Source organism: Triplophysa rosa, linkage group LG4 (assembly GCF_024868665.1).
Source record: "Triplophysa rosa linkage group LG4, Trosa_1v2, whole genome shotgun sequence".
NCBI classification, from domain to species: Eukaryota; Metazoa; Chordata; class Actinopteri; order Cypriniformes; family Nemacheilidae; genus Triplophysa; species Triplophysa rosa.
The window spans coordinates 25,285,499-25,313,092 of record NC_079893.1 but is presented as its reverse complement, the minus strand read 5'-3'; the positions used below and the strand labels follow the sequence as shown (position 1 = coordinate 25,313,092).

General features: G+C 38.1%; 1 protein-coding gene across 3 annotated transcripts in view; it reads right to left on the bottom strand.

The window, feature by feature from the left end:
* The window catches only part of rnf24 (ring finger protein 24), a 36,884-nt gene that overhangs the window by 8,478 nt on the left and 812 nt on the right, over positions 1 to 27,594 (bottom strand). The window contains exons 2-5 of one of the 3 annotated variants that reach the window (XM_057331376.1): positions 20,165 to 20,218; positions 9,351 to 9,500; positions 3,298 to 3,340; positions 3,115 to 3,156 (exon numbers count right to left, since the gene is read on the bottom strand). In XM_057331376.1, coding sequence (XP_057187359.1) covers positions 3,115 to 3,156; positions 3,298 to 3,340; positions 9,351 to 9,500; positions 20,165 to 20,181 — 252 coding nt within the window. In that variant the 5' untranslated portion in view covers positions 20,182 to 20,218. Of the gene's footprint in view, positions 1 to 3,114; positions 3,157 to 3,297; positions 3,341 to 9,350; positions 9,501 to 17,457; positions 17,823 to 20,164; positions 20,219 to 27,594 lie in introns of those variants that run through there. The other 2 variants (XM_057331378.1, XM_057331377.1) reach the window with 2 other exon arrangements.

Sequence of the window (27,594 nt, the reverse complement as noted above, 5' to 3'; positions counted from 1 at the left end):
TTCTGCTCTCATCTACGTGATCTCTCACCTAGAGAACAGCAGCTACGCGTGAGCCTTATGAAATACAAATCGTGCGGCTTTATTTTCGTCACTGCTGCGGAACTGGACAAAAAAAATCATACTCGCTGACTTTGTGATATTTATGTCCATGTTCTCACTGGTTGCCAAGCGGGGATCTATATTAAAGCTATCATGACAACCGTCTGGCGTATACGCTAGGCTTTGCATGTCAATCATCAGTTCACAGCTCTATAAGGCATCTGTGTCTACCGGGAACGATACCAAATGTTCCAAGGGCTACATTACTGTATATTCACTCATCTGGCAAAGAGAGGTGCAGCCCGACACCTCGCGTAGATCAAGTAGCAGAGGATCAAGGACAGGGGTGGGAGTGCAGCGTGAAGTCCTATACATCTGCGTATGTAACACATGTATATGTAAAGCAGATAGCTAAATGTTTCTTGAACTCAGCTGTGCTGGTGGGAAACTCATGTCTGAGCATACGATCATAACATTGTTTTTCCCCCGTGGCTTATGTAGCCCAGCCCACGTCTCTTTATGCAAGACCTTTCTTAACATCTGAGCACACATGCAAATGGAAACCAGATTTACCAGCAGACGTGACTTAATGTGTGTTGCTTTCTGACAAATCCATATAGTACTCTATTTTGTGGTAACATGTCCTGTCTAAAGCATATGCTTCTGCTTAGTAGCGTCTCATGACATACATTTTTACCCGATGTCACGACATTATAATCTTTTGCAGGATATGTCTGCCGTACAAACCTCAGATGACCCCAGCTTCTGCTTCATTTAGATTTTAAAAGAAAACCAAAGTAATGCTTACTGAGTCTTGAACATTTAGATGCTACAGTATATACAGACAAAGTATATCAAAGATTTATATTTGCCAGGCACAAGTTGTATGCAGACTGACCTACAGTACAATGCATTCTAGGTATTACTGAAACATTTAATTCACAACATTGGTAAACCCCTTTTCACTTTTTAGTGCTTTTAGTCATTTTAGAGGAAATCTTGGATTTGTTAAACAAAATGATAAAATGTGTTGACTGGAGCTGAGATTAATATTTTAAATCCTTATTGGTTTCTGACAGCATAATTTACCAATACTGAATAAGATAGAATATCAAACAAGTAGAATTTGTGAATGAACCCTTCAGTTCTGTTGATACATATGCTGGTCTGGTCAATGGGCATTGTTGCCTTAAGAAACATTTAAGGAGCGTGTTTTGAACATAAGTTAAACGAAACAAATCTTTGAAAAAGTCAGTGTGTGACTATTTGAAGGGCTGTTTGTATCAAATACAAATGAGAAATGCCAGAAGCAACAAGTGGGCCAAAGAATTCTAATAAATCATTACTCAGTGTGGCACAAAACAGTGGCGTTACTGTTATGACCGTGTCATTGTTAAAAGATTACATGTTTGTGCACATTTGCGGCCAGAAGGGATAATAAAATAACATCCGGTTAAAGCGTAAAATACAGCAGGACCTTAGACTGAAAACTTTTCCTCGACCGTGAGCTGTTGCGAGAAATTCCAGGAGAGTTAGATAGACCTCGGTTGCCCTCGCACCTCAACATCGCCGATAGCATTTCATTAGCACTTGAGCATGAAGTCGGGACAGTGGCCAGTCAAATGATAGCAGTTGTATACAGGGGATCGAGGTGGAGGTTAAACATGTCATGGACTATCTTTAGCACACAATGTAATTAAACACAGAGCGCGCAGATGTCTTTGTAAAGGTCCTTGTTTTCAGGGCCCTATGATTTCCGCAATGCGAAAAACGCAGATGGAATTGCGGAATCTAGGCATAAAAATGGAATTTGCTGTGGCACAGAATCTGGCAAATGTATTACTTCTTAACCAGAAAGTAGCGCTCAACAGCTATCAAAATGCAAATTGTGCTATGAAAAACGTTAGAATTATTCAGATGTGGTTTAAATAATCTGCTTGTTTTGCGTGTCTGTATTAAAAGTGGTTCGGTTGCATGTACTGCATGGGTAATGTTCGTGTGGAGCTTTCAACTGCATTGGAGCTTCTGTCAAACACCCTTTGCGGTGACCCATCAAAATAAAAGTCCGGTTAACTTGAATAAGTTATAACACACCCACATTTTACCACAACATACCCCTTGAATTGTTTTTATAATTCGACCATTTTTATTCATTTATTATTTACTTTAGTAAATGGAAGTTAATGTGCTAGTCAATAAAAAGAATACTTATTTAAAAAAATATTACTTTAGTAAAAATAGTACTTAAATTTAAGTAGACCTGAAAAAATACTGGTAAGATGGTTTATTAACATAGTTAAGTACATTATACCTTATTTTTTCCCCTGTATGGTTCAAAGTATCCACTGTATGTTTTGAAATATAGTTTATAAATGAAAACTATAGTTTACTGAAGTATTTTTTCATGTTGGCAAATATATTCATTACTATTGTACAGTAAACGACGGAAAACACGGAATCCAGAACAGAAAAAATGGAATTTGGGAAAAAAATAAAACTGCATTTAGGAAAAATGAAACGGATTAAAAAGGACCCTATGTAACATGTAATTTGGGTTTAATATTCTGTAACCACCGAAAGGTCAAATGTAACTGATATTTGTTAATGTCGCGGCTGACATTGGTCACCACGGTTACTGTCTAACTAGGCAGTGATGAGAGTAATTCGCTGCTAACGGAGACTGTGAAGAGGCTCTGTGCTAATTCAATGGTCTGTTGTGTCATGTCTCCAGCTCAAGCAACATAGTGAATGAATAATGTATTCTTGAATGTAGGTTGTTGCGAATAAAAGTTCATTCAGCAATTACATAAAGGCATACACACACACACACACACGCACGCACGCACGCACGCACGCACGCGCGCGCGCGCACGCACGCACGCACGCACGCACGCACGCACACACACACACACACACACACACACACAGTATATGTATGTATGGTCCTGCAGTGTGGGGGTCAAATCTCCACATAAAGATTAGTGCCAAAATAAAGAAAACAGCTTATCAAACAAAAAAAAAATTTTTTAAGTGTGTGTGTGTACAAATGGATAAGAAAAGGCAGCGGGCACTCACCTCATGTAAATTTAATTCTTTGACTTTTTCCTTTTGAATAACCTGTGAAAAAATGAGTTCAAAAACACAATAAATGTTTTATTACATTTTTACAAATATTTACATTTTACATTGATGGTCTACATTGATACAATACAGTAAATTTATAGTGGTAGACAGAGACACAATGACAAAAGTTTTCACCTGCTTGTATGCATAGAGCTCTTTGTGCGCCTGGTGCCGTAACCTGGAAAAGAAACTCATTTAAGTTAGTGTTGTGACGAAACATCTTTTTAACACCTGTGTTGAAAGACATTAATGACAGAAGAATATCTTTAAACAAACACCAAAACCATCCAAGTGAATCATGATAATAAAAATATTCATCTGAAATTTCATTGATCTCTGCAGCTGTATGGTCAACACATGGCTGCATCGCATATGTCATAAGATACTGCTTAAGTCACAATACTAATGTATGAAGACAAACCCAGCTTTAAATTAAATATATTTTCCATATGAAATGTATCTTGCTATATTTTTCACTGGATGCTGCAAACCCTAATATAATATTAATGATTAATAATATAATATTAATATAAATGAATATCATGTTATTATAATATAATAACGTTGTTCCAAAACTGTATAAATTTCTTTGTTCTGTTGAACACACACACAGATTTTTGGAAGAATGTGAGCAACTGATAGTAGAAAAAATTAAAATGGTAGTCAAAAGTGCCCCAGAACGGTTTGCTTTTCTGAATTCTTCAAAATATCTTCTTTTGTGTTCAACAGAACGAAGAAATTTATACAATCATTTTTCCTACTATGGTGGTCAATGGTGTCCCAGAACTGTCAGTTGCTAACATTCTTCCAAATATCTTTCTTTGTGTTCAACAGAACAAAGCAATGTATACAGTTTTGGAACAACTAGAGGGTAAGCAACCGATGACAGAATTTTCATTTCTGTGTGAACTGTCCCTTTAATAAAACTATAAATAACTACTAACAATCGATAAGAACTTTCTCTTTGATCCTTTTGATATTGGCTGCATTCATTGCTACTAGTGTCGTGCCCTGTCCTGAGTATGAGTTTGTAAAGGCCCACTTGTTCATAAAACTGGCCTGAGCTGAGAGTCTTTTAAGGATTGTTTTTTATTGTCTGCTTGACCAGACTTTAGTTTTAACCTGGCTGAATCAGGATATTTTACCCACAACACTGCCATGTTGTACTCAGTGTGACTTTCAAACTATATATATAGACACTCTTGGCAGGAACTCAAGAAACACAAGCAGCTAAACGCTAGACTTTTAAAAACTATTTTGATGTTGAGGAAGTGTGCGTGGGTACGTGTGTGTGTGTGTGTGTGTGTGTGTGTGTGAGAGAGAGAATGTCTGATGGAAAATAACTGGAATGCATCAGGCAAGATAGAAGAGTCTCCTGTGTAAGAAAAAGGCCATTTAAAGAAAACCAGCAAACACCACAGACACCGTGTTTAGTCTCTAACTTGTGAACATGCATTCTGCAATCCAAATGCTATTAATGTCCATTCGACTATTCGTCCAGTTAGCATTCGTTTTTTGCTGGCTGGTTTGCTGAATTCCTTTCATTTAGCTTCATCATGCAGCTTAACATTAACAAGATACATTAAACCAATAAACAATGTTTCAGACTAGACCGTTATTCTGTCCTGTTTAAAAGAAAGCAGCTGGTGAACACAACATACCGTATAATACAATAGCCTTCCTGGCAGAAATGAATTCATGAAAGGCAATATGCATTTGGGAAAGGGACAGCTGGACAGATATGAGAATGGAGACATATGTTGTAAAATTTACCTCCATTACAAGTAAGCTTAACCTCTCGCAGCAGAGTGAGAGGAACCTGTAAAACAGGCAGCACAGTCTAGGAGAAAATCGGACATTCTGAAAGACACCAGCAGGTAAAGCTACAGAGACTCCCTTTGCTGGAGGGATTGGATGGTTTACGAGTAGTTTTGGTTTAAACTCTTATTCTTGGTCAGTATTCACTCATGTCTTCCAGTATTAAACGTTTCAGAGCCATTAACAAAAATGTTCTTTATCAACCATATCATTTTTGAATTCTTACTGAGTGACAATAAATTGTTTCTTAATCACTGAAGGGATAGTTCATCCAAAAATAAAGATTTTGTTGTCATTTATGTAAATGACTCTTTCTTTTGTGGAACACAATAGAAGATATTCTGAGAAGTGTCTCAATGGTTTTGTGTCCATACAATGACAGTCAATGGGGGCAATGTTGTTTGGTTACCAACATTCTTCAACATATCTTCTTTTGTGTTCTGCAGAAGAAAGTCATACAGGTTTGGAATGACTAAAGAGAGTAAATTACAAAATATGTTTTATTTTGGGTGAACAATCCTTTTCATTTCAAAATATATTCATTAAAAACAAACCTTAACATGTTACACAATTTTGCCTAACAACTCAATGTATTTTATTTTAAGTATGCGTATGTGTAAAGTATTTTTACTAGAAAACAAGACAAAATACAGATGAATCATTCGCAGCTTGTCTAGTGTTACAGTTCATCATGCTTAAAACCTCATGACTTCTTGTAAAATTACCAAGTACTTAGCGTGATGTGTTAACTAATAATTGCTTTACCGAAATTGTGGGTGTGAATTTTGATTTTCTTTCCCCCATGGGATGACTGCGCTAAACAAACACTGCCCACCCACTTATCTTCTCTAAGTGTGTGTTTGTTAGACACAGGGGCACATTTGTGTGTCGTAGCTGATGCACGGCTGCTACGTGTGGCTTCGTGTCAGGCTGCGTGTTTGTCCTGAATCACAACGTCCTTAACAAATCTACTCCATCTCACGACGTACTCGTCCTTCACATAATGAATGTTCACGGGTCTCACGACTGTCCAATCTGGAGATGCAATGTTCCTGATAAAATAGCTGCTCATGTTGACAAATAAAAAGCTCAAGTGTCTCGACTTTAAAAGGGGAGCCTCTTTACACTGACATGACTCCATAATGTCAAACGCAACTGTTAAAGGAGACATCAGACACCCCACTTGTTCTGTGTTTAAGTGCTATAATTGGGTCCCCGGTGCATCTAGCAACCCAGAAAACGTGAAAAATAAGAACCCAGTAAGTTTGTTCTGGTGTGCCTTTCCCTGCAAGCATGTGAGAAATCGAGCCGTTCAGATTTCGCTCCGATTGTGACGTCCAAAGCAGATTCTATTATAATGTTACCGCCCCTTAATCTACACAGTTCCACCCACCGCGCTCTGCCATTGTTGTTTTAACAAGCGACAGCGGTCTAAAGTTTGTGGACAACATGCAATGTAGTCGCTGCACAGAGTCCAAACCTAGGAAGAGACAGGAGTGGATTTATTTTATTCTTAGTGGAAATCCTAATATTAATATCTAATCTGTGACTAATATTATCACAGGAATCCGCGGTAATGTTTTACCCACGTGAGCTGGAACGTCTTTAAAAATAAACTTCAACCACGCATTACTAATGTCGGAATCCGAAGGAAGGTTATGCAGCGACTGTGTTCTTCCACAACCAGGCACCGACTGCACAATATTTTGCGATCTTTAACGGCATGTTTATTGCTTGCTCGCTCTATCTGGTTCCGCGCAACTTGTGTTACTTCAGTACTGTCATGCGCGAACCAGTGGGCGGGGCTAGAGAAGTAGTCGTTGATATTCTTCTGTGGAGGCGGTGCATTGCAGGACCTGGCGTTCAATGGTGTCAATATCAGTTGTAATTGGCGTTTTCAGTTCTGACACTTACAGGATGTTTGCTTGAATACGATTCCCTCTTATATAACAAGAGCTTGGGTTAAAATTGATGTCTTAATTCATCGCTCCTTTAAATGCCATAAAATGCTTCTTACGAGCACACTTCCCATCTATTGTTTCAAGAAAAGGTAAATATAAAAATAGCTAGTGAAAAATCTTGCTATGCAAGTGGGTGCTATTTTGATACTTGCTGAATTTGCAATTGTTGTCTTTCCATTCTGCACTGCTGGTGCAGAATCTTAGAAACAACCTTCTTACCAATTTATGACCAGTTAGTTTTTAGATGATGGTCAGTTTCGCTCAAGTTCACACTGATACTTTGTTCTCGAAAAGTAACCACTAGTGTAGGTCATCACAGTTACAAAATGTTCTAGTAATACTTAACAAAAGTAAACATGTATATATTTTTGTTTAATGTTTCATTTAAAAACTTGTGCTTGTGCCATATTCATCAAAGGGCAACTGCTTTGATATTTTGTTATCTTAATTCCATTACATTTATACATTTCAAAGAGCACCCAAAAATAAAAATTCTTTCATCATTTAATAACTATTATGTCATTTCAAACTTGTATGACTTTCTTTTGCAGAAGATAAAAGAAGATATTTTGAAGAACGTTGGTAACCAAACAACAATAGACCCCATTGACTTCCCTCGTATGGACACAAAATCAACTTTCTCAAATATCATATTTTGTGCTCTGCAAAAGAAGAGAGTCCCGCACATGTTTTAACAACATGGTAGTGATTATTTGTTTCTATTTTGTAAAACATAGTATGTGTGTTTTTGTAATGGGGCAATGCCTGTTAAATGCTGGTTCATTGAGGGAGTTCTGCATCTTTGTAAACTGACCACATGCAAGGGAGACTGGTTCTTTAGAAGCATGGAATCTGGAAATGCAAACTCTTTTAGTAAATGACTTGGTAATCTGACAAAATTATCCAGTATTTTTTAATTTACCAGCAAGACCTGATGATAAATATGAGCCTATACACCTTTCAATAGACAGTGGGGGGGAGGTAAAGTCAAAAAGAATAGAACTGGAACTTACCATCTCCCCCGCTGGTTAGGGTGAATTTGGATGAGAGCTGCTGGATCTCACTGTTTTATGTAAGACATGCTATACAATTGTACATTGGGGCTATGTTATGACCTATCTCAGATGGGTCTTTTACAAAAGCACAACCCAGACCTGAAGTCTATGAAGCAGACAAAAGATGTCCAAATATTCCCAATTCTGTTTGTTTGCTTTAACACTTCAACGGTCCAGTGGGTTGTTTATCATTACTTGGTTTATTCTCACTTGAATGATTAAGCAATTTCCTTCGGATTATATTTTTAACAGGAGAGGCGGCTGTAGTTTACTCCATCTATAAAGTTAAAGCTTCCTCAAAGATGCATTGTGCAACATGCTGCTTTATGGATCTAAGTTTTATGTGAATCTGTCTTGAAACTACAAGCGAAATTCAAGAAGCAGGAATTTGCAAGGATACTTTAAATATATATTTATTTCAGATGATCAAGTCAGTAGTTTATAGCTTCTCCAAACTGTGCTGTTTGACCTTCTCACTCTTTATGATAAACTTTGTTAATACATACAAAACACATGTCAAACCACCAAATGTAACACAACCATTCAGTAACAAATAATCGTGGTCTTCTTGTAAAAATGCCATACAATTGCTTAGTTTTCCAATAATCTTTTGCTTTAAGAATGTTTACAGACAAGTTGAGCGCACGACCTCAAGTGCAATGCTGCATCGCAATGAAAACAAATCGACAACAAAGCAATCTTGGTGCTTTGTTAAAACATAGGATTAGCCTGTATGTTGTTAGCTTCTAAATTAAATGTTAAATAAGGAGATATTTCCATTTAAATCCTTTTTCAAAGAACGTTCTTAGTAATTAGAGAAAAAAATCAATATTGTGGAATTCAATGAAGTTGCTCGCTTATCTCCACTTCCTGTTTGGGCAACCACTATTAATTAAGCTATGGCTGTGAAATTCAACAGTGGTTTGGTCTTCAAAGCGAGCATGATAAAAGCTGCCTCGCGTGGTGCGGACACGGTGCGAAGATGAAAGAGAACTTCTCTTCCCCGCCACCATCTGTCAGCTTTCCTCTATCCTCTCACAGAAGTCTTTAAACTCCCCTCCATTTCCTACTTTTTACTTTGAGCACAGTGCATGAAACATTCGGCTGGATGAACACCAGTGGCCTAGAATTAGCCCCAGTGTTTGTGGCGTGAGCTAAAGCAGTGAAATAATAGTCAGCATATGACATTCCTGAAGTTCTTTCATTTAATATAATTTCTACATTTCACAGACACTTTTGTATACGCTTGCAAATTCCAAACGCAGTAACATGATGAAGAGGATGCAAAGCTACTGTCATAACTTGTTTAAACACACTCTCCATCCACACATGTAGAACACTGAGGTGGTCTTACCGAATGAGATAGCAGCAGAAGAGGAGGCTAAGGATGAAGACGAAAATGGCGGTCCCAAAGACGACAATGTAGATGTTCAGAGGAAGGTTCTGGAACCCTATATTCGGCATCCTGAAACTATAATGCTGTAAATCTGAGGTCATGGATAACCTGGAGAAAGGAAAGCGAGAAAGGAATCAGGGGGTGGGGTTCGGGGCGAACATGAGAATGAGAGAGAGAAACAACAGAGAGTGATTTATTGATCGCAAAACTAAATGCCGGCGCAAGGGCCTGCAGACCAAGCTGCCATTAGTGCAGTAATCTATCATTGCACTGCCAGCTCAACCTTAAGAGCTTTGATCCATTTATAGAGAAGAAGAGAAAAATCTCCCTCGCCAGTGCATATACTGGTAAATGCTCTCCGCAATATGCAATTAGACTTCGCTTCTGGACCGTTCCCACAACAACTGCTTGTGCACCCCGCTGACCAATGAATAAACTCATTAATGCATTATGCAGTTCTTCGGGTAGCGCATGTAATATTCCAGAAGAGAGTTTGAGAACATTGGTCCTGCAGGAGCTATTAAGTAATACACATCGTGTATCTGTAGGAAATTAGGGTTAACTAATGTACTAAGATTCAGCACAGCTTTCGTTTGGTCCCTTCTGAACATGTTTTTTTTTTCGTTTATATGCGAGATATGTATTTCACACTTAAGAAATACTCAAACTTAAGGCCCTTTACACCAAGAGTGATAACTATAACGCTAATGTTTTAAAAATAGTAAATTTAGGAGAATGGGCAAATTCCAGCTTTTATGGAACTACCTTTTGTTTAAAGGCCCAGTGTATTGAATTTAGCGGCATCTAGCGGTCAAGTTGTGAATTGCAACCAATGGCTCACTCCACCACTCTCTTTCGAAGCACTACAGTGGCTGACACAGAACTAAAATGTTGTCACGCTTTTGCTTTTTTGCAGAAGGGGAAAAATTTACGAAACGCACTCTGTAGAGCAATTTGTCCGTTAGGGCTACTGTAGAAACAACATTGCGAATTCCATGTAAGGGGACCCGCGGTGTATGTATATAGAAATAGCTCATTCTAAGGTAATAAAAACATAACGTTTCTGTCAATAGGAGTTTGGACCTTTAAGAACTGAAGTAATTAAAAGGTCCCCACATGACGCAAGTGTGCATGTGTCTTTGTCTATTTATTTATTTATGTATATGTGTGACAGTGGGATTCTTTAGGATTTCACTTCCCCAGTGTGGGCATGTCGAGACATGCCTTCAGTAGATAAGACCAGAGTACCGGCCCATGTGAGACTGTGTGAGCAAACAGAAAGACCATGCAGCTGGGCGTTACCCATCATACTTCACTCTCACACATACTTGGGCTTCATTTTTCCTTTTGAATGTTTACTTCCTGTCTTGGCCCTGTCTGATTGTGAGGGAGTCTTTGACACATTGCAAAACACCACCACTTTCAGCTAGATTACCCACTGACCAGTTCTACTTAAAGATAGAGGCGCACCGATTGACCGGCCAGAGACCGGAATCGGCCGGTTTTTCGTATGATCGCCGGACCGGTGACCGGCCGGTCAGTCTCACGTCTCGCCGATTATAAGCCGATCTTCTGTTGCCCGTGATGCGGGCAAGAACGTCACAGCCGTCAGTACACTTAAAGCCGCAAGTAAACATGTAAACGTGCGCGCGCACAGCCTGTCTTTCACGGCTCGTTTATACTCGCATGTGGGTCCACCGTACCGCGAGTCTCTGCTGACTGACGCGCATCTCTCATATCCGCTGACTGCACGCGCGTGCACACGCATCATGTACTCTACAGACATAAAGGTTTTAGAAACATACACATCTTTAGATTAGAATTCACTCATAAGATTTAAATTTTTTAATTCAAGTTGCAGCAAAAATCAACCCAATTCTTTTAATACTACAGACCCAAGATAAAGACAATTTGCTTTAATCTAAATCCTATTGTAATCGAGCTGGCTGCGATATGCAATGTGTCAATATTTTTTTAATGCGTAGCTTGTCCGTGAAGCACGGCTCTGGGATCAGTAGGAAATGCTGCTCGATCTTAAAGCAGTGCGAGTTTGAGTCGCATATAATGTGCATTTGAAAAAGCAACACCCGTCAAACATGATCATTATAAATATACTTTATTATCATAAAAATACCTGATGAGGCTTGAGTAACAGTGATAAAAAGATGTCCATAGGCATTTCCTAGATTCTAGAACGTGTTATGGTCTTCTTCTGCAGTGCGTATTTGGAGTTTCTGCACGAGAGCGCCCTCTGGCTTTCGGATGCAGCAGTATTTTCCCGTACTTCACTCAAAAACTGTGCATAAATCACGTGATATTTATCGTCGGTTTATCGTGACAGCCCTAACTTAAAGATATTTACTTTCTCTTTCTATTCCTCCTTGACACTTCCAAGGTGTTCAGCTTCGGATCAATGATTGTAAACATCCAAACAGAAAATCAACAACCGACCGCTTTCACACACGCTGTTATCTCAATAACAACATTCACTGTGTACTGATATGTTCTGGTAAACAGCACTGTCTGTTTTCTTGGCTATGTTGGGGGGGCTAAGTGTGTACATGCTGTCTTTTTGCTTCTGGGCTATTTAACACACTGGTTTATAGTTATTTTATAGGGATGCACCAAAATGAAAATTCTTGGCCGAAGCCGAATAAAAATGAAACACTTGGCCTAATACTTTTTGACAACATATTTCAATCCTCAATGTGTGCTACAGTATGTAGCAGTCTGAGGCCAATATCTCATAGTCAGGGCGCATTACAAAAATAGGAAAGACATCAGATCAAATACCTCTCTCTTTGAAGAGTATCCTTAACTTTGAAAAAGTTGTCTCTTTTATTGTATCTTATTTGTATTTTGTATATTATTTCACTGATGAGGAAATTGGAAAAGTGTTCAGTTATCACAAGGAAAAAAAAGAAAGTTAAGGTTATTAGCAGTCCTGGAAATGGGGGGGCGGTTCAAGGGGGACAGCGTTCCACCTCAAAATGTCTTTTATGTCCCAAAACGCTTATGTGAACATTAAATAAAGTGACATTTTATGCATATATGGTTTAAAAATGTCCCCAACTTCCCCCAGTGAATCTGCCATTTCCAGCACTTGTATTAGTATAACGTTCTCCATATAAGACTTTCCTATTTTTAAACAATGTATGTTTTGCCTTATCTGGCAAAAAAAATTATATTTCTGTAAACTCTGAAATATTTGCACTCAAATTGTCTGAGATGTTGTCCTTATCCAGTTGTGCTTTGGTATGAACCCAGCCCAGCATAGAATGAGATACATTCAGACACAACTATCTCCTCCATATAGCTTTACAAAGCTTAATCAATAATGCTATCAAAATTGATTCATGGGCAACTGATTCAACAGATAACAGATCGATAACAGACCCAGCTATGCCAAGAAAAGATTGATTTACAACATGATGGTCAGTGCTGGTACTGAGAGGCCATCCACACGGAGACGTGTTTAGCTGTGTACATACAGATTTTGTATCGTATCGGCATTTCGTCCACACGGATCCGGCGTTTTGGGAGCCTGAAACCGCTTTTTTTTAACTGGGTCCCAGAGTGGATCAATCTGAAAATGCCACTCATGCAATTTCCCGTGTACAGCCGATCCGTATATTTTTTTAAACAATGATGTCATCACCCCAGCGCGCACAGTTTATGCGCATGCTTCAAGTCTTCTTCTGTTTTTAATGTATCATTGTGGCAGAATTACAGCGCCACATACTGATTATTTTGAGTCGGTTTAGTGGTTTCGTGTGTATGCAGATAATTCTTGAGACGACGCCGTGAAAAGGAAAAAAAAAGATTGGATAGGGAAAGCTCTGGCTTTGTGTGGATGTGGCATGAGATTACAGTTTATATTTAATGACACAGTTTATGGCCTAATTCCTTGTTTGCTGATGACATCGTTCTGAAAATGTACCACTATAAAGGGTTTCCCCTAGTGTGCTCCTGTGATGTTTTTTTTTAAAGAAGTATACATATTTCCTTCCAGTCTCAGGCTTGATGGACAGACCGCAGTCTGACAATAATGTAACTTTTGCCTGTGAAGGGAATATCCTTTACTGAATAGGTCAAAGAATCTAAAAGCTTTAAAAGTACTTGTCAAGATATTAATGGGAAGAGTAGAACAATATCGAGTGCAATAAAAGAGACCCCGTGGAGGAAATTCAAGATTGAAGAGCCACCATCTATACAGGAGTGACAGTTTTCCTCAATATCAGGATCTGCTGGACAAGAGATCAGCCAGAGCAAATGTGTCCTGGAGGCACTGTCTCGCTGTGGACGAAACTCTAACCACAAAAGTGTTTTGAGGTGTCCATCAGGCCACTGGCACCAACCAAAAGGCGGCCAATAAAACAAAACAGCTTTTTTCGTCTGATCTTCTGTACCGCAGGGTGCCTGATCTAATTCCTTTGCCCCTTCCTTCCCATCATGCCTTTTTGACTAGACAAGTTCATTCTAAGAACCTCTGCTTGCTGCCAAATGGTATTTTCACCTCCAAAAGAAGAGGAAAAACATTTGCAATAGAGTACTGAGTCACTTTTAGTACTGAGAGAATATGTAGTCTAAAGTAGCTCCTGCTTGTTCATAATGTGTTGCGTTTGCAATTTCTCATGTACTCAGTCGAGTTAGAAAAAGCAAACCCTCATTCTTTAATAAGGCTTATGACTAAACACATGCATTCACGTACAGTAAATCACACTCTTGAGCAGTAAAGCTCTGTTTGGTTTCATTAAAATAGCAACCAAACCAATTATCTAGTGCCCTATTCACCTCTATCTTGCTTTCGATTTTTCAAGAGTTGAATGATATCAAGAAACAGCTTCAATAATCTAAGCGCAGCACTTGAATTATAATACACATACAGTTGAAACCCCTTGAGTAAATCCAACCATGCTTCTATCCATCATGTCCGTCTATTTACTTTTATTGACTGAATGAAGATCTTGTAGACATTTTGTCATTACCGTGCATCAACTTTGGGATTAGTACCTTTTCTTCATCTGCCTTTTCAATTGTCAAGCCATAATGCAATTTGAACCCAAAGATACTTCAGTACTGTAACTCAATACAGTTCCAGCTCTTAGTACATGCTGCAATTACGAGCATCCTTCACTATTTGCTTTCTCTCTCTGCAATATTACATAACAAAACCATAGGCCGCATAGGCTCCAAACCATTTGTTCATTGATAAGAATAATATAAACAACTGATAGCCAAGAAAAAAATGGATTAACCCTTCTTAACAATTCCACCCAGGGCAAAACAAACCAGTGTCTGAGTAGAAAGAATGCAGCATTTACCACATACATTCAATTCTCCTAACTGAACTTTTGTCAGGACGAGTACAATGAAACCCAACACTGCATCAGTCAGAATATCCGGTTTAACCCTGCACATTCATCATTCATCTCAATAGATGACAATGGGCATTTAGCCAGAGCTATTCTACATAGTAATATTTCAACACACCCACACATCGGTCTTGGGAAAACTTATGTAAGGGTACTTAAATAAGCTTTATGGAGTCAAGGGACTCCAAGTTTCAGACCTTGGTATGTAGAGACGAGCTGAAGAGGTCTGCAGCTTCAAACATGAAGTCAAGGTCAAAAAGGTTGGGAAGCGAATTTAGCTCTGCTATAAAGTTCTAGGTGCAAAGATTTAAACCATTATGTGCGGTCAACCGAAGAAATGTTTCAACCTTACATAAAAATGCGAACTTGCAATTATGTTATGTACATATTTAAAATGCATTCCTGTTCTAATTAAACTGTGAAAACATCAGTGTTGAAGTGTTGACACTAATATGTTTTCGGTTCGTTTGTTTTGGCCTTCCATCTACACTAGGATGGCGGTTTTGTCACTAAAACAGAGCTATTTGAAAACGCTGTTTTCGCGTTGTAGTGTGGCCTATGAAAACGGAGGCTTTCGAAAACGATGCCGTATTTTTCGTCATTTGACGCAGTTGTTTTGGCTGCTCTTCAGTTTGATAGCATTAATGTCAGTTAACGGCATATTTAAGACTGGATTTTACAAAAGAGACGGAACGCATTGTTTGGCCACTGACATCCCTCCGCTTTCCGTCCAAAAAACACCATTAGTCATTAAGTAAATCAAGGCCTGACACAGACAGGACGCATGATGTTTTGCGTTTTCCTCATGCGCGGTACATTGATGTAAGGATTTTCAGACATTCTTGTGTGAATGAGCAGCTTTTTGGAAAATGTGTGAACACTAGTATGGTTGAAGAGCGTTTTAAAATGAAAACTCGGTTTTCAGATGTATCTGGATTAGTGTGGACGTAGTCTCAGGAACCCCATTCTCACAGACCATTGATCCCAGAAAATTGCCGTAAAATTGCCAGAGTGCCTTCTGTGTGAACGCAAACGCACCCCAGACTGATCCCGAAAAGTGATTCCGGAAAGGGGACCTAGTAACATTAACGGGATCAGTCCTGGAAAGCGCCAGGCAGAAACAATGCCATAAAATCTGTGTAGTGATGACACACATCTATAATATAACTATGAAAATAAATACAGTTAAGCGAGTCATTTTTGTTCGTTAGTAAATCGAAAACTAAGCATTTAACAGACTGTCATTTGTAACTGCAGTTGCGGCATTACGCCACAGTAGAGGCGCTGTTTCGCTATCAGCACACTGAGGCGCTAAAAAGAGTTGCAGAACAAGAGCTAGCTGTGTTTCGCGGCTGTTTGTTTTGCATCCAAGTACGTTTAATGTCTTGAAATTTCTTAGATTAACATGACGTACATCATTGTAATGTATTTAGCTGTGCAGGTGGATCGTTGAATCAGCGTATACTGTACACAGCGAGTTCGCCAGTATGAACGCACATTGCGTTTAGAACGACTCGCACACGAATGACTCATTTGAACCGATTCATTTAAACTATTGAACTTTTCAGTCACTAGCAAATATAAGAGATCATTGAATCATTTAAAGTGAACCACAGAGAATGCAAGATGTGAATGAGCTTTGCTCATTTTAGTCATTTAGTAAGACTAAAGTATAGTAGGCTGAAAAGTTAGTTGAAAATGATAAAAAGCTTTATTTGATTAAAAAAACATTTCTGTTTGGTTGAATAAAAGTAATGCTTTATATAACTTAATAATTGTAATTTTCATCTAATGTTATTAGAACTTTTAATATGTCAAAGTCACTTTCCAATGTTTAGTATCACTTTCGAATTTGCTCATGAGTCATGTCTCACTTTGACGCTCAACGCAGACTCAAAAGGAAGTGTTTATTGCAGTTTCAAGAGCTATAATAAAATACTCACTGTGCAAGCCTGATTGCTATAGTCTTTGCATAGCCCATGTGTTGTGCATGTCCCTGAAGCAGACCCTCAGCACACACCTCTACAATGGTCTATCATACGTTGCCTGGCAGCAAGACCCAGCGGCACATTTTACTGCGAAGATATTCACACATTCACTGAGAGGCCCCAAACTTATTGACGTGGACTCGGGCATGACAATACACGCAAAGAACCATCAGTTTCAAGTCATTCACATTAAACTACACAAATATTTATCCAAGCCAATAAAGTTGTAAAACTGACTGAAAGCACTTGCAACAAGAAAACTCCTCCCTGAGTAATTCTGGTAATAATTCATCACAGGGAGGGTATAGGGAGAGCTGTTCCCCCCACCCCATCAAAGGAGTTCAATATCCCAAGGCCAAGAACTGTAAAACCTTGACTGTATTTACTCTGGCAACATGCCCCTATTGAGCGGCGATTGTTTGCTCCCACACCAAAACATTATCAGTTGATCGTTCCCCCTTTTCACCATTTAAACCCCAAACATGAACGTTAGGGGGTCACTCCCACGAAGAGAGAGAAGATGGTGCTGCTGTTGTGTACACAAACATATGCACACCACCATGATGAAAGAACGTGCAATCCATTACAAGAAATCTATACTTCCCGATTCTTGACTGCAGTCAGTAAACAGAGGCATATTAACAGAAACGATTAGCTAATATTTTAACTCAATGCAGTGTTTTGCTATAAAAAGCTACTAACCTTTCGAGGCAGAATTGAAGTAAAGTGTGGATTGCTCAATCAGAGGTCGTAACTGATTTTCCGATTATCATAGGTTGTATTGGTTTTTGTCTTTTATTTATGTTGGGAGAACGCTGACTGTTTGCACTCTTTCGCAACAATGTCCCAAGCCAGTTTCCAGCAACTTGTGGCGAGGTCCTGCAGCAGAACAAAGACTGCTGTCTCAGTCTGAAATGGAAATTTCCACTGAGCCTTGAGCCCTGGTTATCCCAGTTGCACATTTGAAACTTAATATTACAACAAAACTAGAGGGCCTGCAGCTCCGTAAGGGGTGTGATCGGGTCTCGACAGTGTCAGTGTCAGATTGGATAGTAAATACATGGTCACAAGTCTATTATCTCATATTACATATAGTATCACATGGGACTTTATTCAACTGTAGATAGTGAAGAAGCAGTCAATGTCACAATTCTGAAACATTTCTAAATAAAAATCCCACAATGCCTCTGGAAATTCCCTGAAATTACAGAACGTATCAACTCTGAGCGATATTAGAGAGCATCAGCTGATGAATGTGTCAACATCTGCATAAACTCTTTAAGTTTTAGTGCTTTTCTATTAACAAGGACGGCCAAATCAACCTCACACAAAAAGGTCTGGAAACACATATACAAAACTTACAGTTAAACATAATGAAAACTGGAGAAACAGGTCAAAATAACAGAAAAGATGCTCTGTATTATTTGGAAAGAAAACAAGTTCATACTCACTTTTAAGCAATACAACAGTAATATTTCTACATGTATTTAGGAAAAAAGTATGTGATAACCTTGATTTTTCATGTGTCTTGTCAAGCTGTCAGTCTTTCACATTGCTGTTGGATGACTTTATGTCACTCCTGAGGTTTGATTTTGTTGAAATTCAACAGACACTGGACTGGCCACAATTCATCTAAAAATGCTGATTAAATGAAAAGTCTCTTAATTTTTTCTCCGTCTGTATCTGGGTCAAAGACGTTAAGATGTCATCATCAAAAGAAATTTACAAAAGCGATTTTATGTCCATAGAAAGCACATTAAATGTAAGTAGTTTTTGGAGAATAAAATGTCAAAATTTGGTTGAAATAATGTTAATTTGTCATTCAGTCTTTTAATGTGATAAATAGATTTTTGTTGTAAATATGCCTGACAAGGTTGTTATACTAAATGACATTTTAGTGGGCGTCTTCTGCAAATCAGGGGAAAATGTATGATATTTCTTTTTTACTCAGAAAAACTAAAACGCTATTAAATTAAACAGAAAACGTTTTCGTTCTTTTTTTTAACAACAACAATCAAGCAGTATTACACTTATTGTTTTTATGCTTTTTCGTCTTTGACCCACATGCACTTCGCTGTGAATTCTACCATATCTTACAAGGATTATTTTTGATTCACATTTATTATTATAAAAACACATACTGAACACATTGACCTGTATTGAGCAAAAATCACACTTTCAATTTGTGCGTAATAACAGCACTGAGAAACTCCTTATATCAGCTAAATAATCTCTATTATATCAAACATAAATATAAAGGAAAGTTGTTTTAGCTCAGCGTGGGCAGTGAGATTAATGCAGTGTTTACTTCAGGGTCAGGGTGTTAATTAATCCGGTTTAGACCGAATTAGAGCTGTGAATGAAAGATCAGACAGGTAGGAAAAGAGGCAGCTTTCAAAAGAAGTCACATGAATTGAAATAGAGCCCCATAGGAAAACTGAACTGAATATGCATTCATTATTTAAAAAGAATGTTATTTATTCCTAGATCTTAGATGAATACTGTACATGCTAATAAATGGATGATCTTTACCATGCTGAACACGGAAGCTGACTTCATGTACTGATCTGAGAACCGATCTGCAATTGCTTTTATGGAGGGTTTGATCGGGGGGGGGATCGCAGAGAGTGATCCTAGATCTACATTAGAAGTCAAGTGTCTTGTGTAATGAGCTTAAACAGTAACATAAGATGTCACAAACAAGCTTCAGAAGTGACAACAGCAGCTGTTGCCCCCAGTTTACCCCTCAAGCCTGCATTCCTCAATGGCTTTCCCTCACAAACCCCAGCCCCGACTCTCACAAACAACTTCTCCTGGCTTCATTTCTCATCTTCCCGTTCATCCTGTAATCGCATGCGCACACACACAAACGCACACATAATAACTCTTCAATACAGAGAGATCAGCATCTAGTGTAAATCTACAGGATTAGGATTTTCTCATGTTTAATTGAGGCTATAAAATACCAGATACCAAAAATACCATAGCAACTGTTTGTTAAAGAGATCTACAAGCTGTCATTTTAACACTGCAATTGGACAACTACCACAAGCATTCTCTCTTCCTTGTGCTGGTTGTAAAATCCACTTATAGCTTAACCAATACATATTGCACAGTTTCTTATTTTCAATATTTTTTTGTGGATTTTGAGGAAATATTAAAAATTAGATAAATGTCAGTATAAATGTCAATTTTATATCAATTTATTACATACAGAGCCATCGGCCAACACACGTCCTACTATTCTAGCCTGTAGTGACTACTGAAAAAAAATCCATATCGGTCAAACATGGATTTTGAAGGTTTCAGTTTTGAGTTCAGTTGTTTAAAAATGTCGAGAATCACTACTCAATAAATAAATTTTACATGAAAATCATGGAAATTGTGTAAATTGTGCTCTAACACTTACACTGGCAGATATAGCATCTCTGTGGATGTTAGACAGGATTCAGAATTCAGGAGCCTGCAAAACATGATGACTAATTCACATCTTTGTTGTTTAAAACTTACATCATCTTTTTTTTACATCAAAGAGAATGAGGGGAACGAACATGCAAATCCAGCTGATGAAAATGGTCAAAACACCCCAATATCTAGGACGTTCGTCCATGCATCTACCTGAATAAAACCATTTCCGGTCTTTGTAAGTGAGGGAAACAATTAGTCTTAGAATTAATGAGAATTATGAGTCATTTCTGGCTAGTGTAGAACTATTGTGCATCACACACGACTATGCGACCGGCTAATATCTGTTCAAAACAATAGTGACCGATTGCAGAACAGCAGAACCATATGTCACAAGTCAGCAGCGCCATGGCAGCAGTCTCAGACCGGAAGTGGGCGAAAGTAGTGAGAAGTAAACAAACCTCGTGGCGGACAAAGAGTACATGGCAAAAAGTTGCCTGTGTAGTTATCGATTGTTGTTGGATTATCTGACACTGAATGAGGAAGACCAGAAAAAAACCCTTATGCAGCTTTCACAGGCAGAAACAAATGATGAGACTCTGCTGGCCAAGGAGCCTTTCATGTTTCGCTTTGAATTTAAGAGTGATAAGGACATTTTCCTTAATGAGTGTCTGGACAAAACATGCCCCAGGATTAATTGCATGTTTTAAGAACTTTTATTTATTTAAGATTACAGTTTAATCAAATTTAGTTAGGTTGAATTTTTGATTATTGTTAATTGTGTGTCTTCTGTGCTATAACTTTTGCTTGATTTGTAATAGTCTATGATGTGTAGTGTATAGTACATGGTATTATGTAAAATGAAAAATTGGTTAATACTTAAATGATTGTTAAGTAAAAATATAGTTTAACTAAATAAATTAAGACAACAATTAAAGTCACGTAAACGCATAAAATGGTTTTCTTTTATCTGGGAAAGCTCATAAACGGCGTAATCAAAAACTGCACGCGAGAAACCTGCCAAGTCTCAAACTTCCATGTAAATACGGTTTTCTGCGTAGCTGGTTTATTACTATGCATGTAAACGTGTGAAAACGCTCATTTTTAATAGATCCGTTTACTTTCATGTAAACGCACACGGATATCTATTAAAAATCATTAGGGATGTAACGATTCACCGTGAGCCGGTTGAAAATCGGTTATAATGAGCGAAGATTCAAATCGGTTGAGGCTTGAACTGAATCGCAATACATTTTTTTAACAGCAGGGGCCGCTGTTTTCACTGCAAACCTAAACGTGATGCTGATATTTCTTAAATCCAAGAAAAGCACAGACAGTATTAGTTTGTTTATATTAAAGAGACTTTTTCTATTATTAATTTGTTATAAAATTGCAGTTTAGTTTTGTTATTTGAAATAAAACATTATTTTATTATACAAAGAAACGTGAAGCATTTAAGAAATAATGCAAGGGACGTTGTTCATTTCTAATTTGTTTCAACTCATTTTTTCAAAATAAATCGTGAGTAAATCGTGAATAAATCGCATCGTGAGATCAGAATCGTGAATCGCATCGCATCGTGAGCTGAGTGAATCGTTACATCCCTAAAAATCATCTTATAAAAGAAAACTGTTTTCATGTGTTTACATGCATATCAATAAACAGGCTACTCAGAAAACTGTGTTTACATGGAAATTTGAGACTTGTCAGGTATCTTGCGTGCAGTGACATCACCATCGATAGTCCGTCTAGTAATTAAAAATGCCGCGGGAAATCGGTCAGAAGCTGTATTTTTATATCTCTTCTCATTTTGCCGTATCTACATTAACTGCATGATTCGAGAGCGGAATTCTATGCGTTATTTTACTATTACGTCCGTTTGGGACTTTTACTATTGAGCTGTCAGACATGCACACATAAACAAAACTGAAAGAAAACTGGTGATGTTTGCCCCGCCCACTTCCGGCACGAGACTGCTGCCATGGCGCTGCTGTGACGTATGGTTCTGCAATCAGCCGTATCTCGTTCAAAAGCTTATTTGCATGTTAAGTTGCCTCACAGTTACATAAGCAAAAGCTACATTCATGTAAGTCATAAGCAAACAATCAGATACAAGCATTTTGTAATTGGTTAAAAAGCACAAACACCACAAATGACCAATGAATTTATATGTCATTTTCCAAACATACATCAGAGATAAGAGGGTCAATTATCCATAAATTAACTGCCTTCAACAGTGAGCTGTAGGCAAATGTTCATAGTTTTTGAGTTCAGCTCCACATAAGGTCACATAATGACCCTTTCACCATAGGGGACTGTTCTTTTCATTGTTCACGGCCAGGCAGCCAGGATAGCAAAAGGCAGACTGACATCTCTGGACATTGTGCACAAAAACAAGTCCCTGATTAGTTCTTATGAGATGCTGATCAGCCAACTATAGAGGTCGACCGATTAATCGGCCGGCCGATTTTGGGGATTTTTCAATGAATCAGCATCGGCCGATTGTGCCGCAAATTAGGCCGATTAACAGGCAGGTGCATCTGTGAGCAGCTAAGCGTTGTTGTGGAAAACGCGACGCTGCCTCCTGCGGCATAACACTGTCATGTCACCCTCTGCCTGCTAACTTGTTAACTACCTGATAACTTCACAAGAAAACGGTAAGACTTAAATTCTTTTTATCCTTCGTTCTTAATCTAGCCTTGTATATTTCATTGATTAAATATGATGCTACTTGAGAATGCTTTTTGGAACTCTATTGTTATCGAGCCTTCAACCACATAGGCTACATGTATGCACGGGTACGAAAACCTGGTGACGAGCCCAGCGGCTAAATTATTAGCATTGTATAGCTAGATAAACTCTGACGTTATCAATACTGTTTCTGTACCGGAGAATTTCTCTCCCTCTGAGGCAGCGTGTGAGACGGAGCAACTCTGCAGCCAAGAATTGTTAAAAGACGAAACTTCTGGCTAAAACGTGCACATTAACTTTCCTGCTTAAATGTGTCTGTGGGTCGGACTCTGTTCATACTTGGTATTGAGATGCGTTTTGGGCGATCTTTCAAATGGACGAAATAAGTGCACACAATTTACAAATGAACGCGACCGGGGCAGATAAACATACAGAGAGAATCGGGATTTTTTCTGCTCTTACAGCCGCGAAACATGCTGAACACTGTAAGTATGTGTTAGAAATCTGAAATGGAGAGAAAACATAATGCTTGCTTTGTTTTTTCGTCATTAAACCAAACTTTTAGGTCTTCAGCCAAAGTTTAAATCCTGAATTGTTGTTTTCCCTTGTTTACGCATTATGTATGCTGTCTTTTGCGGCTGTTTAAACGCATTCGACCACAAGAGAAATCTATTTTCCTGTCAGGCTAGAAAAAGGCTAAAAGCTAAATATAACTAAAAACGCAGTTATGTGCAGCAGGCTGTGTAATATGAGTGATTTTTTTATTTTTGTTTTAACTTAGATTATGACCATTTGACTAATAGCAGTGTCTGCCAACAAACATAAACAAAAAGCATGCTTCAGAACAGTTTGAGAAGGTGCATAAAAGTTTTGAGCAATGTATTATTGCTATGAATTAGACTGCTATCTTGTACCCTGCAATAAACACTTACTCAATCTTTCTCAATCAAGTGCACTGATTTGAAAAGACAAGTCTTAAATAAATGTTTAATGTAATCAATATTCTGTATCACTTCTTATTACTTAATTAGATTTAATGAGATGAAGGTGGAAAAAAAGAAAATCGGCCAAACATATCGGCTATCGGCTGGCCTGATTTCTAAAAATCAGCATCGGCCAGAGCAAAAACCCATATCGGTCGACCTCTAGCCAATTAGAATGAAAAATCGCGTGCACAGGCTCGGCATGTTACACGGGAGACCAGACCTGCCACTTGATGAAGTGAGACGTCAGAAGCAGTTAAAGTAAATTAATGTATTGCTTGTGAAGACAAATCAAAACAAATGCTTTTCTTTGGATTTCCATGATTCAGAGGGACAAACTATACCAAAGTTTATATGTACAACGTAAAAAATGTTTTAGAACGTAACGTTGGTGGGTCACAACCAAGGAATGCTGTAATAGGTTTTGGGACAGCAATGGTAAACTATGCTAATGTGGATCATTATTTCAAATTTTCCTGAAATGGAAGAACACACTACACATGTATTTGTCAAAACTTGATCCATTTGGTTCAACGTTAAGTTTTGTTGACTAAGCAAATCCAGTTGAGAAGACTGTTTAATCTGAATTAACTTTTTTGTTTCCAAGTCCTAAATATGTCAAATGACTCATTAAACATGACTACATTAGGTTACACCAATAAACGTATAGGCTACTTAAGGTTACTTAAGTAAAACAAGTGTAGATCTATATATTCTGTAAGGGTTTATATATCACAGAAAACCCCCAAAAAACTAACCCTCTAAGTTCATCCTAAGTTTAAAAATATATCTGTAAAAAATCTGTCACTTAATATAGACATCACATATGACATGAGGGTATGTAAATTATAAGAAACATTTCATATTTAGATGGGTGAAATTCGTAAGGAATAATTGACTCCACTTAGCGTCGTGGCCGCATTACCACCTCGGGATGTGCATTAACTTTCGAATAATTGAACGGACCGGAGTCAATTATTCCACTTATACCACGGTTACCACACCAGGATATTGTTGGAATGTTTAATTTCAATGTTTGTCATGTTATCGTCTTTAAAATACTGTTGATAGTAGGACTACTTTCTTGCGCATCTCATTTCCGTTAGAGCGAACGGACTCGGAAGCTTGAGCCACGTGGTGGGTGTGTGTGTGTGTGTATGAGTGCGTGTGAGTGCGTGAGTGTGTGTGTGTGTGTGTATGAGTGCGTGTGCGTGCGTGAGTGTGTGTGTGTGTGTATGAGTGCGTGTGAGTGTGTGTGTGTGAATGAGAGAATGAGAGATCGCACGCACACCTGCGTGTTTGCGGTAACGTGACAGAAAAGCCAGTAATAATAATTTAATTATTTATTCCTCGTATTGTTTCTATCTTCAGCACTAAAAAACATATTTTGAAAGAGTAGGTAAGCGCACCTGCACGCTTGCTTTGAGTTTATTATAAACAGCATGTAAAATTAATTGTGCAGTAAAATCAGATTCATTTATTATAACGGGAGTTTTTGCGGTCTTATTTTGTGAAGGAGAAGGACGCGTCACGCGAGCGGTAACATTAACAAACTGCTATTTGCTCGCAATATTTAGGCTAGATTTTAACTTATCGATCATCAGGAATGACTGAAAGATCCAGCTTTACAAATAAATCTGTCTCCCTCCATCTCAAACACCCCAATTCATAGTGAAGGTGGTAGCGAAACACTGTGCAAACGAGTTTAGTTTAGGCACACTGCGTGCTCACGGACCTCATATACAACAGCAGATATGATGTAAAGTTCACTGTGCAGTGTAATCAGATTCATTCATTACGGGAGTTTTTTGCGAAATTAAACAGAAGTCAGTGATCGTTCAGTGATGGGAATTCAATGTTCTTAGCCCGCTTTCTTTATAGGCTTCTATTTATTTTACATAACCGCTTTATTAATGCGTAAAACATCTATAAAATTAAACGCACACAATTACTATATAAAGGGCAATAATCAACAACAATTATTTTTGTTTTAATCTTGCAGTCTTCTGTAATGAATGTCTGTTTTATATATTTATAACATCATAAATCCTGCATGTATTGAAGTCATATATTGCAGTGTTTGTTGAAAGTCACCCAACAGCAATATGAAAGACTCAGAGCATGATAATAAACTCATTTTAAAAAAGCAGGGTTATTTCATAAATCATCTTTTTAACTTTTTCTAATACATGTAGGCCTACAAACATTAGTTTTGTGTTGTTTAAAACTTTTGACGCACTTTTTTTGCGATATTTCAGTCTTCTCCAGTTCTTTTTCAGCAAATAAATGCAAATAAAAACAACATTTTTTATATGAAATTTGAAGGAAATTTTGTCAGACGTTCACAGAAATAAACAAAACCGATAATTTTACCAAAACACATTCTTATCTTATCAGAAAAAATGAAAAAAAAATGTTTAAATGTTTTTTTTTTTTTTTTTCTGGTTGGGGTATATGCCCGCCCAGGATACCTGCTTGCCCACCCTTCTGCACCTGGCAGGAACCGGGCCTGATGCATATCCATTGAACGTTTGTCAACCAATCAGATTGAAGCATTCAACAGCCCCGTGGTATAATTTAAAGGTAACAACTAGGCCTACACATTTTCACATTTACAAAGTAGAACTATAAATGCAAGTCATTCAAGTTTAACATGTAATCCTAGATATATTCATATTGATTAAATCACAAATCAATGTGACTGCAGCAGTAGCGTAGCCAGAAAAGAGACTCTGGGTGTGCGTTTGAAAAACACATTTATTAACAGATTAAAGTGCAAAAAAACCCAACTCTGCATATAACGTTACAGAATACACTGGGCTGATGTGCAAAACTAAACTCGCCACATATCCATACATATTGTAAGTAAACAACAATAGCACGAGTATCATTTTTTTATTAAAACCCTTTCACACGTAAGTTTAAAATTTTCAGAATGACTCCCTGGCGTGAGTTATTTTTCAAGGAAACCGTTAGAATTTATCACTTTAATATTTCCATGGCGACGCGGGACTGCTTATCATGTGACAGACACACCGCAGAACGACAGCAGCTGTATGACTGATGTATTGCTTTTACGTAATTTTTCTTTTTTATTCAAAATATTCACAAACTTGTTAACTATGAGATGAAATATCTGATATTCCGATTGTCAAATATGTGTATAGGAATGTGTTTTGTTGTTTAAACACGTTTATAATGATCGCGTTAGTTGAGCTAACAGTTATAAGCGGGCGCTGTCATGTTTGTTTGTGCCGCATTTACAGCACGTGAATTTAAATGTATGAAGCCTAAAATAAACATTATGTGATTGAAAGCGCTGCACAGTTGTGATATGTGAGAGGACTGAGTAAATCTGTCTCTGGCTCAGTGCCAGCTAAAGCGCCGAATGTCCTAATCGCACCGGTGTGGTCGTATACGCGCCAAAGGGTTAAAAAAATCTGCATCACAAATCTGCACACACCCTGGCACACCCGTGGCTATGCCACTGGACTGCAGTTACTATTGTGTTTACACTGAGCAACAGGAGCACGTGGTAAACAAACAGCGCGAGTCTCGAACATTCTGAACGTGCGCTTTAATCATCATCATCATGACGTCGAGAAGTTTGACACCACACATGAATGAACGAACATTCATCCCAAAAATGTCTTCCAACTGTACAGAGGCCCCGTGTTCAGAGTCATTCTGAGAATCTGAGCTGCATTAAATCAGTTATTGCTGGATATGCAATCTATTTAATCTGTATTAGTCTAACAGT